Source organism: Hippoglossus stenolepis, chromosome 11 (genome assembly GCF_022539355.2).
Source record: "Hippoglossus stenolepis isolate QCI-W04-F060 chromosome 11, HSTE1.2, whole genome shotgun sequence".
In the NCBI taxonomy this organism is placed as follows: domain Eukaryota; kingdom Metazoa; phylum Chordata; class Actinopteri; order Pleuronectiformes; family Pleuronectidae; genus Hippoglossus; species Hippoglossus stenolepis.
In genome coordinates, this window is record NC_061493.1 from 15,863,152 (window position 1) to 15,875,788 (window position 12,637).

At 42.1% G+C, this 12,637-nt stretch overlaps 1 protein-coding gene across 4 annotated transcripts in view; it reads right to left on the bottom strand.

Annotated features, from left to right (window-relative positions):
- Window positions 1-2,334: 2,334 nt before the first annotated feature.
- The window catches only part of LOC118118210 (voltage-dependent R-type calcium channel subunit alpha-1E), a 38,891-nt gene continuing 28,588 nt past the window's right edge, over window positions 2,335-12,637 (bottom strand). For 2 of the 4 annotated variants that reach the window (XM_047342071.1, XM_047342069.1), the window contains 18 exons: window positions 12,145-12,346; window positions 11,873-12,037; window positions 11,203-11,313; window positions 11,019-11,099; window positions 10,628-10,747; window positions 10,472-10,537; window positions 9,815-9,906; window positions 9,524-9,698; window positions 9,302-9,429; window positions 8,796-8,892; window positions 8,532-8,637; window positions 8,285-8,392; window positions 8,097-8,197; window positions 7,449-7,555; window positions 7,270-7,369; window positions 5,357-5,492; window positions 5,069-5,232; window positions 2,335-4,175 (listed from right to left, as the gene is read on the bottom strand). In XM_047342071.1, the coding sequence (XP_047198027.1) occupies window positions 3,651-4,175; window positions 5,069-5,232; window positions 5,357-5,492; window positions 7,270-7,369; window positions 7,449-7,555; window positions 8,097-8,197; window positions 8,285-8,392; window positions 8,532-8,637; window positions 8,796-8,892; window positions 9,302-9,429; window positions 9,524-9,698; window positions 9,815-9,906; window positions 10,472-10,537; window positions 10,628-10,747; window positions 11,019-11,099; window positions 11,203-11,313; window positions 11,873-12,037; window positions 12,145-12,346 (2,584 nt within the window). In that variant the 3' untranslated portion in view covers window positions 2,335-3,650. Of the gene's footprint in view, window positions 4,176-5,068; window positions 5,233-5,356; window positions 5,493-7,269; window positions 7,370-7,448; window positions 7,556-8,096; window positions 8,198-8,284; window positions 8,393-8,519; window positions 8,638-8,795; window positions 8,893-9,301; window positions 9,430-9,523; window positions 9,699-9,814; window positions 9,907-10,471; window positions 10,538-10,627; window positions 10,748-11,018; window positions 11,100-11,202; window positions 11,314-11,872; window positions 12,038-12,144; window positions 12,347-12,637 lie in introns of all 4 variants that reach the window. The other 2 variants (XM_047342070.1, XM_035171220.2) reach the window with 1 other exon arrangement.

Genomic DNA, 12,637 nt, shown 5'->3' on the forward strand with positions numbered 1-12,637 from the left:
GAATTTAATAACAAAATGAAATGATATATATATGTATTTGCAATGTGCAATACATAGACATTATTGTTAAAATTATTGCAATAATATACCATATATTACTATTACTATTATTACTATTAGTATTATTATTTTAGTTAAAGTCTTGGTGGGAAAAAACTCTGTTTTCTCTGCATGTCAGCACTGAACCATTTAGTCCCCAACAATTAAACAGAATTTTAATTATAGGAAAGACCGACATCAGTGAGAAATTCGATACACAACATGGGTCAAAAGTGACCCATATTCATTTCCTGTGTTATTCTGAGTGTGTCTTTACTATATTTTTGAAATATAGTATTTTATCATTTAATATTCTAAGTATTCATTAAATATCTTGTTTTTGATTACCACAAATCATTACTTTCCTTTTTCCTTTCTCACACTTTTACACACTTGGGTAAAAAATGACCCATACAGTATGTATTCACTGCGGAACACCTGCCATACATTTCACACAGCTGCTTTTGCACATCTGATGCATGTAAGTCTTATGTTACAATCCATTACTAGTGAGAAAGAGAAACTATATAAATAAATAAAACTATATTATTATAACATTTAATATAATAATAAACTATATAACTAAATAATGTTTTCGGGGGAGGGCAGTTGGGATGAGGGGATAGGAGACAGGATTAAGGGCGTGGAAGGATGGGAGAGGTGAAGTGGGTTAACAGGGTGAAGGGAGGTGAGAAGTGGTCTTTCTCTTCTCCTTCTTCGCCTCCTTCTCTTTTTGCTTTTTCTCTCTCTTCTCCTGCTCCTTCTTCTCCCTCAGCTCCTTCTTCAGTCTCTTTTCTTCCTCCTTCTGAGCTTTTCTTTCATCCTTTCTTCTTCTGGCCTTGTCGCTGTCTGACATGAGGGCCAGCTCCTGAAAAGACAGAGATGACACGTGTTTCATTATTTTCACTCTCAAAGTCTAAATCGGAAACAAACTCACAATCCAACAAGTTATTGTTCAAATAAAACTGAGCTGATCAGGTCACTTACCTGAAGCTTAATAGTCTTCACAATGAGGAACTTGATATCCTCATCCATCTTCTGAGATTTGATTTGTGAGTCTTCCTGCAAATTGAGCAACTTCTTCTCTGTGGCTTCAACCAGACTCTTCAGCTCCTCGATTATTTGAAGGCAGGTCTCTTGCTCCACCTGCTCACTCCTGAGCTGATCCTCCAGAGTGTTGACTTTAAGTTCCCAGTCAGACTCAAGCTGATGGATCTGAGTCTGCATGGCCGTCAGTTTTTCTGTGAGCTCAACATTCTTTTGCAAGTCCTCCTGCACGTTGAGCCACTTCTTCTCTGTGGTTTCTACCAGACCCTCCAGCTCCTTGATTCTTTGAACGCAGACGTCTTTCTCCAACTGCTCACTCCCTAGCTGATTCTCCAAAGCGTTGACTTTGAGGTTACAGTCAGTCTCGCTCTGGAGGATCTGAGTCTGTGTGGTCTTCAGTTTGGCCATGAGCTCAGCATTCTTATCGACCAGCGCGGTCTTTTCACTTTGGAAAGTGGCAATTACTTCATCTTTTTCCCTGTCGACATCCTCAACCTTCTGCTTGTACTCACGTAACTCCTCTGTTATCCTCTGAATGACAGCCTGTGGCTCTTCGGGGGGATTGTTTAGGAACTGTATATCTGTGTCCTTCACGATCAACCTCTTGTTCATTTCCCTCAGCTCGGACTCTAGTCCTCTCTGTACCACCTTGGCATTCTTCAATTCACTCTCCAATGACGCAATCCCAGCCTGCATCCGTGTCTTGCCCTTATTCCATTTGCTGTCCTTGCTGTTCATCAGCACCTTAAGAGCTTTGTTCTCCAGCGACAGCTTCATATTCTTTAACTCTGAGACTTCCAGTTGTTGCAGGAGGCCTTCCATTGTTTCCTCTGAGTTTGGCTCTGTGTTGCTGTTGGAGCAGTTGTCTTGTAGACTCATGATTCTCTCAGCTGTTGACTGATCAAGTTTTTCGTTGTGGTCTCGGTGTCGGACTTGTAGAGCAGTCTTGATCTTTTGTTCTGTTGCACTGTTTGATCCAACTGAGAAGAAGTGTCTTTTCAGTTGTCAGTTAAATAGCCTGCTGATTGATCTCACTATTCAACAACAAAAGACTCTGTGTTTTACTGTGTCACCTTTGACCCATGTTGTGCATTAGAAGGGGTTTGAATAGCCTTTGTATCAAAGGGTTAAATCAAGTACCTGCAACAAAAGTCCATTCAGTGTAGACAGCTATCAAATACCACAAATATCACTTTAATAATATAACTTTATAGAAATTGGGGAAAAAAACTCATTCAATAGCAGTGGCAACTTGAGGACACCTTTATTTGTATATACAGCTATTGTACACATAAAAACCCACAAATTATTTGCATTCCAGGAATTTATGATACAAGTCTCCATGTTTTTGGTTAAGTGAGTTTCACAGAATTGGCCCTCTTCAGGCAAACAAGACAAATACACAAATCTTAAAATGAACTTTTTTTTCAACGATTCCCTTACCTTTAAAGCTCATCAACTGATGCTGTTTAATATATTTTTTTCTCTAAATGTTACAAACAGCACAACTTCTCTGTACATTATTAGTAAGCAATAGAGTAATGTTGATTTGTGAAGCAAAATGTGTCATGGTGTGTCTACAGTGTTTCTACAGTCATCGTCCGGAATGGTTCACACAATATTCACAAGGAAGAAAAAAGGCAAAAATAGATGAGAGGTTGGATTTGAAATGATGTAAAATGACAGAAAATTAAATGTTAAATATAACTGTTTGAAATTTCTTATTTTAAAGGTGTAGACTGGTAAAAACAAAAGTAACAGGCTGTTTTGAAGGATGATGAGGAAACTTTAAAGGTATTTAGTTTGGCGGAGGCATGATTTAACAATAACACTGGGAGAAATAACAAATAAGTATATTTTCTATGTTATTCTATGACTTTATTCATATCTCACAAATTATTATGTTCAATACCAAAAAAAGAAAAATGACGGGGAGAATCAGGCAGGTTTACCCCCCTGCACATTCATTCACACTGTAAAAAAATCCAGCATTATTGAGTATTAGTATCCACATTGTCTGGTAAAGTATCCGATCGTCTCTGCGTGATGGCTTATCGTATTGATCTGGTCTACTAAATGGCAATGGTGAGATGATCACAAACTATTTACAAAACCAATTATTTATAAGAAAATGTAGTTACATATCCACACACCCCACAGATAAATACTGTTCAGAGCAACACTGAATCATTTAGAGACATCTTCAGAAATGAAAATACCTTATATTGACACAAATGACATAATTTGATCCATTTGTTTTGTGTATTTTCTGCATCCCACGACTATTTGAGATGTGTTATTACTCTCTATCATCAAGTACAAGTCAGGAAATAGACCTTATTTATTGTCAGTGTTCTGTGTGAATTGGCAACTACAGTTTCAGGAAGTATTGTTCTTCATTGTTTTGGGTTCACATTTGACCAAACATCCAGAGGGCTCTTGGCCTCAATGCACTGATGCAGAAAGAGTCACATTGATCTTCACTCTGTACACTGTTGCACAGCATCCTCCTCCAACACCTCCACTGGGATCCCCCCTCCTCTTCCACGCTGTGCCTCCCGTCCCTAGCACCTGTCGTCCTCCTCTGTGTCACTGAGAGGATCACAGCCCGCAACCGAGGTCGTCTGCGCCAAACGCTTCCGAAAGTGTCCGTTGGGGACCTGCCAGCCAGTCCGCAAACGCGGGCGGGCCGAGCTGATGGTGTTTGAGCGTCCCAGGCTGCAGGCCACAGCCGCCTCGAAGGTCAAGGTCTCCATGGGACCAGAGGGGTCAGGGCTGTGGTCCCCCTCTTGTGAGGCCAGGAATGGCTCTGAGGGGTAGCGTCGAGGCGGGGACGAGTGTTGGCCGGCCTCGGCCCGCCCTTCTCCTGCCACCCCCTTTTTGGCCTCCCGGGTGGGCTTGCCTCGCCTCATGGTCTCTGGGCTGCCCTGTTCGTCCTCGTCTTCACCGACAGAGGCTTGTGTGCGACACACGAGCGGGGAGTAGGAGATGTGAGGGCGAGACCGGGTCGGGGTTTGCGATAATGGTCGTCGGCCGCTGGGGGTGCTGGACTCTGAGGTGGAGGGCACTGGACTGTCTGAGCTGTTTCCCTGAGGATAAGAGGCACTTGGATTGAATTATGTCCCAACATGAACTCCATGACAAAAGTCTGCTCACAGTAACAGTAGTTTGTCTCCTTTATCTTCTCCATGAGGATTACATCTGGTCACAATTACATCTATGTCACAAGATAAATCTTACCGTAATTATTCAACTGAAAAGCTCATTACTTAGCTTGAAGATTATTTTTACATCAACATCAACATGTTCTACATATCTGGTATCAGTTTGAACCTGTTATCTTAAAGTTTCCGTATGCAGAAATGTATGCAGAATGGTAACGTCAGAATCCAATCAGAGCATCTGCTCTATATTGGTTTCTCGTTGTGTAAGGACGATGTCTAAAATGTATTATTCTTGATTGTGTTCACAAGAATGTGTTTACAGAGTAACAGAATAATGACATCACAGTGTCAGAGAGTCAATGATTTACAGCCACGGTGACTTTTTGGCAAGATGCAGCACACTATAAGTGGATGATTCAGTCAAATGAGTCAAAATGTGTTAAACCGAAGGGGAAGGACCGCCAATGTATTTTCAAATTTGTGAATATGGCGGCTCAGGAAGGAAGACATGTCAGCTTAATTTCCACATCCCATGAAAAAAGGGGCACGTGTGAAAAAGTAATTTGTTAATTTGTTAAAGTCAAGTGAGTGATGTAACCATGTTGGATTTGGGATAACGCTTCTCCGTCAGAATATATACACTATGCCAATGCATAAAGTGTATGTGAGTGCACTTACTGAATGTTTACTTTTAAAAGGCAGCAGTGGAGTCACAACGTCACAGAGACACAGAGTAACTGGAACTCAGAGTTATAACATGGAGTCGTTCCTGTCCAGGTCCCTGAATCCCTGGGCTGACCTGAGTGTTTCTGACCTACCTGTTTATCTTGGACGTGTGCTCGCTCCACGCTGGAGGAGCACGAGGGCTGCAGGCTCCTTTCCTCTGAGTTACAGCGAGATGTGTCTGGTGAGAGGAGGTGGCAGCGCTCCTTAGAGCGGCCACGCTCCCTGTCAGCCTGCTGCTTGTGATCTGACCGGGAGACTAGTGGACAGCACAAGACAACAGAATAAAAGAAGAGGTGAGTGTAAAGAATGTAGGTGGAAACACAGTGTGACTTGGGGTTAAACTGCAAACTGCTGTGGTGATATCAGATGAGCAGACTAACCAGCAGCCTTGTAGCTTTTGTGACGAGGTCGATACAGTCGCTCAGGACTTTTCTCGTCCTGCCAGAGACCGTTGACCCGCTGATCCCCAACAGTGGACACCGAACGCTTCATGGAGCCACCGGCAACCTCCGTCTCCTTGTATGTGAAAACACACGTACAAAAATACAAGCACAACGTAGAACTCTGAAAACATTATACATACTTATTAAAAAATTCATATTTAATTCAGAAATTGTGTTTGCAATTCATTTACATGCTTTACTTATTAGTCTTTCCTGTATTCTGGAGATGAAATGAAGAGGTTGAGGTAAAAGAGCGAGGCATCTGCATTCAAGTATCACACCCCATTCTAACAATTCAATTCCGAACGCACCAAAGGACAATCCAAATCTCTACTGATATAACTCTCTCGTGCACGTAAGGAAAGAGGCACAGTGGCATTAGAGCCCATGCAGCCACTGAACTCCCCGAGGTCCAGCCCAGAGGCCGTGTCGTGGAAGATGTGTGTACCTGCAACTCTACAGCCAGACGAGGCATGGAAGAGGCCCGCACACACAGGCCCCTCCCTACTGGAAGCTCCAGAGGGGCTTCAATCCCCCCACTGCACTCGCCCACCTAGGTGAGCACAGAAACAAGAGAGGAGGGCAAGGAGAGACAGAGCACCAGTCAGGCTCGTCCCCACCAGGACTGCCTCCGCATCCAAGTCAGGTGAGAGGGGGGCAGCCAAGCCAGTTCAGTACTGAGGGCTCATCTATCATAGCCATCACCATCGCCATCCAATCAGAAGCCATTCCAGCCAAAAAAAACGGACAGGTCAACGACTAGCAACAGAGATAACTTCACTTCCAGGAAGGAGAGAAACAGAGTGAGGTTGTGAACGGGGAAGAGGAGCGAGAGGAGATGAAAAACAAAACAAAGAAAAGATGGGATCCATATCTCAGCTACATGAATTCATGCATATTCAGGTCTTCATCGCTACACAAACAGAGCCAGACAACATCTCTCCAGGGGTCAAACACATTCCTCTGCACACCAACATGTGGGGTTTCTAGAGCAACTTCGCATCATTCATCTAGCAGGCAAAGGGGACCAGTAAATAAAACCAGACACAGCAAAACATCAACAGTGTGACAGTCCGCCTCCACTAATCCGACCTCCAAGGGACTAAAACGTAACCAAAGACAGGAGCACAGAGAGTCAGCGATGCCGTGCTCTGCAAGGCACTGAAAGAAAAGTCACAGCAGGAGTGTCAGAAATGTTCACATTTTCTACGGTTAAATGTTTAAGTGGTTCCCAACGTGAGAGAAGAACAAGTACGACACAATAATTAAATGAAATGGGCTATTTCGATGCATAAATTCTCATCAAAAGAAAGAAAGAAGACAGGGTATCTGTTTCCTTAAGATGTAAAACTCATAATTTAGTTTAGCTGCTCACAACAATGGATACATTACTGAAAAAGCAAACCGAGAGGTGCTACTGAGCCTCTGTGTGAAATGACTATTATCAACATTTCAAACTTCCAAATTCTGTGGCTCCTGATCTGGATCTAAGTCTTTAAATATTCAGTATCTGCTAATCAAACCCAAACCAACAGGAATTTTTCTATTCATATTACAGCTGAATAGCAGACTGAGGCTACAGGAACATGGGATTGAGATGCAGTAAATATGAGTGAAGCAATATATGAAAACAACAGAGTGGCTCTGCTTCAAAAACCATATAACATTTTACTCTATTCATTTTATTGATTATATTCTATTACTCTTTGTTTGGGGTGTCTCGTCCCTATGAAAGAGAAGCGGGACAAGGCTTAGTTTTTAATGATCGTAAATTAAAAGGTTTGGAACCACCGCTCTAAGTCATGGTTATGGTATTAATGTTGTATACTCATGTTCACCCTCTTCCTTACCAGAGGTTGCTCTCGACTTGCTTCAGTATCGGAGCTTATCGTCTGCAAAAACAGTTCCTGGGGTGAGATCGGGCTCAACGCCACGAAGCCTCCTCTGGTCCTGTATCAGGACGGAGCACAGGAATAAGCAAACGCAAACAGAGCTACACACAGTCTTTTACACACATTCGCAGACTCACAGGGCAGAACCAGCGCTGTGGGCCATCATCGGCAGAGGCTGGGTGTTGGAGAGGATGTCCTCTGGCAGGGCGGCGGCATCCAGACGCTTGAACATCAAGTTACTCTTCTGAAATTAGAGACAGAAATACAAAAGGACAAATACAAGTCAGACGATTTCACAGCAGTTTCATTTTCAAGTGATTCAGGCCACAGTTAGGAATTTGAACAGTGCAAGAAATACAAATATCTGATAAAACAAACAGCAAAGATTTGATATGAATCTCAATTCAGGAACTTCTGGACATTTTCATTCCTCCCACCTCTATGTACGCTGTTCTGTGTGGTCACTATGGAGACCAGAGGAAAGGTTGTGCGTTTATATGTTTGTCTCTTTCAATAAATAACTAAACGTAGAAAAGATAAAATTACAAAACTGGCATGGCACAAGGTAGAGCTGATACATGGTCATTTAATTGTATTTAGATAGAGCTCTTCCAGTCTTATCGACCACCGACCTTCTAAGAGCCACAGCCACCAGGCTACATTGGCCAAGGCCGGACCAAAATGTTAAAAAATTAATTGCAAACACCCCTGAATCTTTACCCACACCGACACTTAATTGATATTAAACATGACCTCCGGTGTCAGAAAATTGATGATGAGCTGACCTGAGCCTCCAGTTGTTGCCTGAGCTTCTTGGCTTTGTTCTGTTTGAAATAGTCCATGATCATCATCGAGGCGTAGATCTTCCCCACGGTCATGTCCGTATCTGTGAGGGCAGACACACTCATATTAACTGTCACCGTTCGCCCCTCAACATTCACACTGACTATTCCCTCTGTTGTTCCAGTCAGACCTTTGTTGATTGGTACCAGGAGGTCTAAGTTCTTCTGGGGAAGATACGGCCAAATGATGCTGATCTCTTTCTGCAGCTCAGAGTCCAGGGCCACACGGTCCTCACCACCTTCGACATTCACAATCAGGCAAATAGACTGATGTTATACTGATGCCGTTAAAGGGGAAAACAATATTCTGCAAATTATAAAAATAATGAGGAGCTGCTGTCCTAAATGCGAGATAAAATCCATTACATGCACCCTGACCTCGGGCGATCTTGATGTCTAAAGCCGTGCGGATGAGCGACATCAGGGTGGAGGTGAAGTGGACGGACATGTCCTCGTCCACGGGCATGTTCATCAACACCAACCTCTGATGGAGAAGAAGACAGAAGCAAATTCATTCAGAAGTTATTTCTACTTTTAATCACATCAACGTAAACTTTTACTACAGTATATCATGTATTTATATAACACAAAAAGGATGTTACTTGAGTTTTCATTTTTTCGAGGTGATCACGCAGTCAGTACCTTGTATGCGATCTTAGCAGGACATTTTTTTCCCAGGCCCAGAGGTGGAGACATGTGTGTTAACATCTCGTACATGGCCGTGTAGTGGATACGACCACTTCGGGAGAAAACAGAAGCAAGAGGTGGAGAGGTAAATGAAAGGAAGTACAAACATTATTCATAATACAGGTAGGTCACATTTCAAGGTCGTATAATTCTTGTTTGGCATTTGAAACATGGTGTTTAAATATTCAATAATTCACTAATTTTTTTATTTATTTTCCAAAAAACACACTCTTGATTTTATTATAATTATTGTATTTCATTTTTATCATCTTCTTATTGACTTTGAATGAAAACTAGCTTATTCTAACCATGTTTACTCATTGCAATTTAATGTATTTCACACCCTTTGGCTGCCCTCTGCTGGATGAAGGTAGAACATGAACATTGATCATCTCTGCTTAAAACCAAATAAAACTGAACAGGTAAAAAAAAAAGCAGCCGTAAAATAAAACAAGTCTCACCACGCCAGACGATCATATTCCCCCCAGATGCGGACGAACTCGTCCAGGTGATGGGGGCCGAGGATCGAGGAGTCTCGAGTCAGGTACTCGAAGTTATCCATGATCACGGCCACGAACAGATTCAGCATCTAAAGAGGGAACATCGAGAGGGAGCTTGAAGAGGGAAACCCCAGCAGAAAGAGAAGCTGCAGGAATATCACTGGGTTTTGTTTGAGGACGGACCAGGAAGGAGCTGAAGAAGATGAAGGAGACGAAGTAGCAGTAAGCGAAGTCGGTCCCGCAGCCTCCCTTGTGGTCTGGAGACAAGGTGTCAGGGGAGATGGAGGGGTCAGGCTCACACTCCTGACCCGACAGACAGGAGAGCATGATCTCCTGCCACGACTCTCCTGTCGCACTCCTGGTGGTTTATGGATTAAAAACAATATGAGATTAAAAAAATGGCCACAAAAGATTATTACTTTGAATGAAACTTAAATGTCCATCCGGCTGTAAACATATCTCTGATGAAACCACCTGAACAGAAGCATCAACGCGCTGAAGAACGTCTTGAAGTTGTTGTGCTGATTGATGTGACTCTCATCATTCAGCTTGATGTTTCCAAACACCTGCAGAAAACAGGAACAATTATTATTCTTGTCTGTCTTATTGGATCCTCATTAGCTCCCATCATAGCAATCGCAACATTTTCTGGGGTCCACACATAAAAAATAACAACTTTCATACGTTTCATCACAGCAAGGTCAGGGGTGAATCCAAGGGTGGGGCCAGGGGGCACAGGCCCCAGCGGAAATCTGATTGGTCCTGATGGTTTTTGTTTAAATAATCTAATCACTTACTTACAATACTAACAATAAATATAACCATTTAAGAATTTGTTTCAGTTAACAATACTCAATGATGTGTGGCTGTGCTCAAATCTGTGGAGCGAACAGTAAACAAGGAATTACTTAAATGTGCCCTTTACTGAATCAGGAATAGTCAATGGATGTTGGACATATAATTGGTCCCTCAGTGTAAATTGTGGCCCCCAATTTAGAAAAATCGCAGATTCACCCCTGAGCAAAGGGTAAAATGAAAAACAACCAAACTATAAATATATAAGAGCCACATTAGCCTGTCATGTCATTTCTGATATTAAGGAGTTTCATATCATCATAAGTGAAAGAATACCTGCATTCCAATTATAGCATATATGAAGAAAAGCATCGCAATGAGGAGACACACATACGGAAGAGCCTGTGGCAGAAGAGACAGCAAAGAGAGGTGGTTAAAATCTGAGATATATATTTTCTGACATTGCTCGAAATATTATATATTGTGTCCGACCTTAAACGATTGCACGAACGTCCACAGCAGAATACGAATCGTGTAACCCTGTCTCAGCAGCTTGATCAACCTGGCCGCTCGGAAAAGCTTCAGGAAGCTCATGTTGATTGTGTTCACCGACTGGGACGCACACACACATGGTTGGAGAGAGGGTGACGCAAAGGAGAGAGAGAGAGAGAGAGAGTGGCAGACAGAGGGGAGAGACGGGATGTAAAACACAGATGGCGAAATTCATCACAACATGACTTTAGTTGTGTCTGGAGGCCGGGATCATAACACTCGTGGAAACTGGAGGGAAGAATGCTGCATTCAGAACCGTCTATTTGAGTCTTCGCTCTATTTTGGGTTCACAACAGTGTGAAAAACGACCGGCGTCTTGGCAGAATCTTACCTGTAAATCCACAATTATCTCAGTGATGCTGCCAATAACAGTGATGAAATCAAAAATATTCCAAGTATCTCGAAAGTAGTTCTGCAGGAAAAGAAGAAACACATACAGGTTCCTCATTAGTTCATCCAGATGAGACCTAAATTGATCATTTATCTTTGATTCATTTTTGTGTCATAATGCTCACCACTAAACCAAATGCCATGATCTTGAGGACACACTCCATGGAGAAGAGGACAGTGAACGCTGTGTTCAGGTGTTTCAGGACCGTATCATACGCTGTTGGGGCTGAGTGATACTGAAGAGAAACAAAAAACAATCTGATATTTAATAATATATTTATAACATCATTGATACTGGCCTTTCTAAATGTATCAGTTACATTTAGCTGGATGTGATAACTTCACCTACACACAACACTTTTAAAAACGATCTTAGTCCATGAACAATACATTTAGTATATTGTACAATACTTCTGATTTGATTCTGATATTCGTTTACAGAAGTTTATGGAATTTGGTTTCAGTTGATTTAATTCTGATGTGAAAATATCAACTTTTCATTGTAAGTATTTTTGTCAAAGTTCAGTTATCAAAATACCAGCAGAGAATCATAAATATCAGTAATATATCAAATATTGATAATGATTAATTATGTTACAATAACATGGTAATCTGTATTCCTGAGGTCTATGTATAAGTAGTTCTACTTGAATTACCACGAACAGAAGAAAATAAATATTAATTAAAGTAGATTGTCATTGTCGGTGGTGATTCATCAGCGTTAGTGATATCAAATGAAAATATGTTCAACACAGGGTTGCTCCTCTGCTGTAAAAGAGCCAATCAGTTGTTCACCTTCATCATGAGGACCACAGTGTTGAGGGCAATCATGACGAGCACCGTGTACTCAAACGAGGGCGACGCCACAAAGTGCCACAGCCGGTACTGGAAGGTTTGTCTGTTTTGGGGCATGTAGCGCGTCATCGGCTTGGCGCTGATGGCAAAGTCGATGCAGGCCCTCTAAAGGGGAGAAATTTAACACAACAGACAACAGACACACAGAGGATGATCCTTGATCCATGTGTGTGTTTTGTGTTTGTGTGTGTTTGAGTGTCACCGCTCCGCACCTCGTTCTTCTCCAGACTGCACTCCTGGATCATCTTGTCACCCTGCTCCTGGAAGGTGATGATGATCAGAGCCACGAAGATGTTGACAAAGAAGAACGGGAAGACTACGAAGTAAACCACGTAGAACACTGACATCTCCATTCGATTCCCACGACTCGGCCCCATGTTCTCCTCTGTCACGTCAGTCGAGTGCTGCAGGACCCTATAGATGGAGAGAAAACTCTTAGTACTGATTTCATCATGATTTTTTCTTTAACCTTTGAAAACTGGTCAAAGTTTGAAAAACAACTCCTAAGGGCAGTTTTATGATCTTGAAACTTTGACCTTCGACCACTCAAATCTAATCATTTAATCTGTGAGACTAATTGAACATTTGTGGTGTAAATTTGAAAGAATTCTCTAAAGGTGTTCTTAAGGTAACATTTTTGAGGGTGAAACCTTTGACCCCCAAATTCTATTCAGGTCATTCTTGAGTCCAAGTGAATGTTTGTGC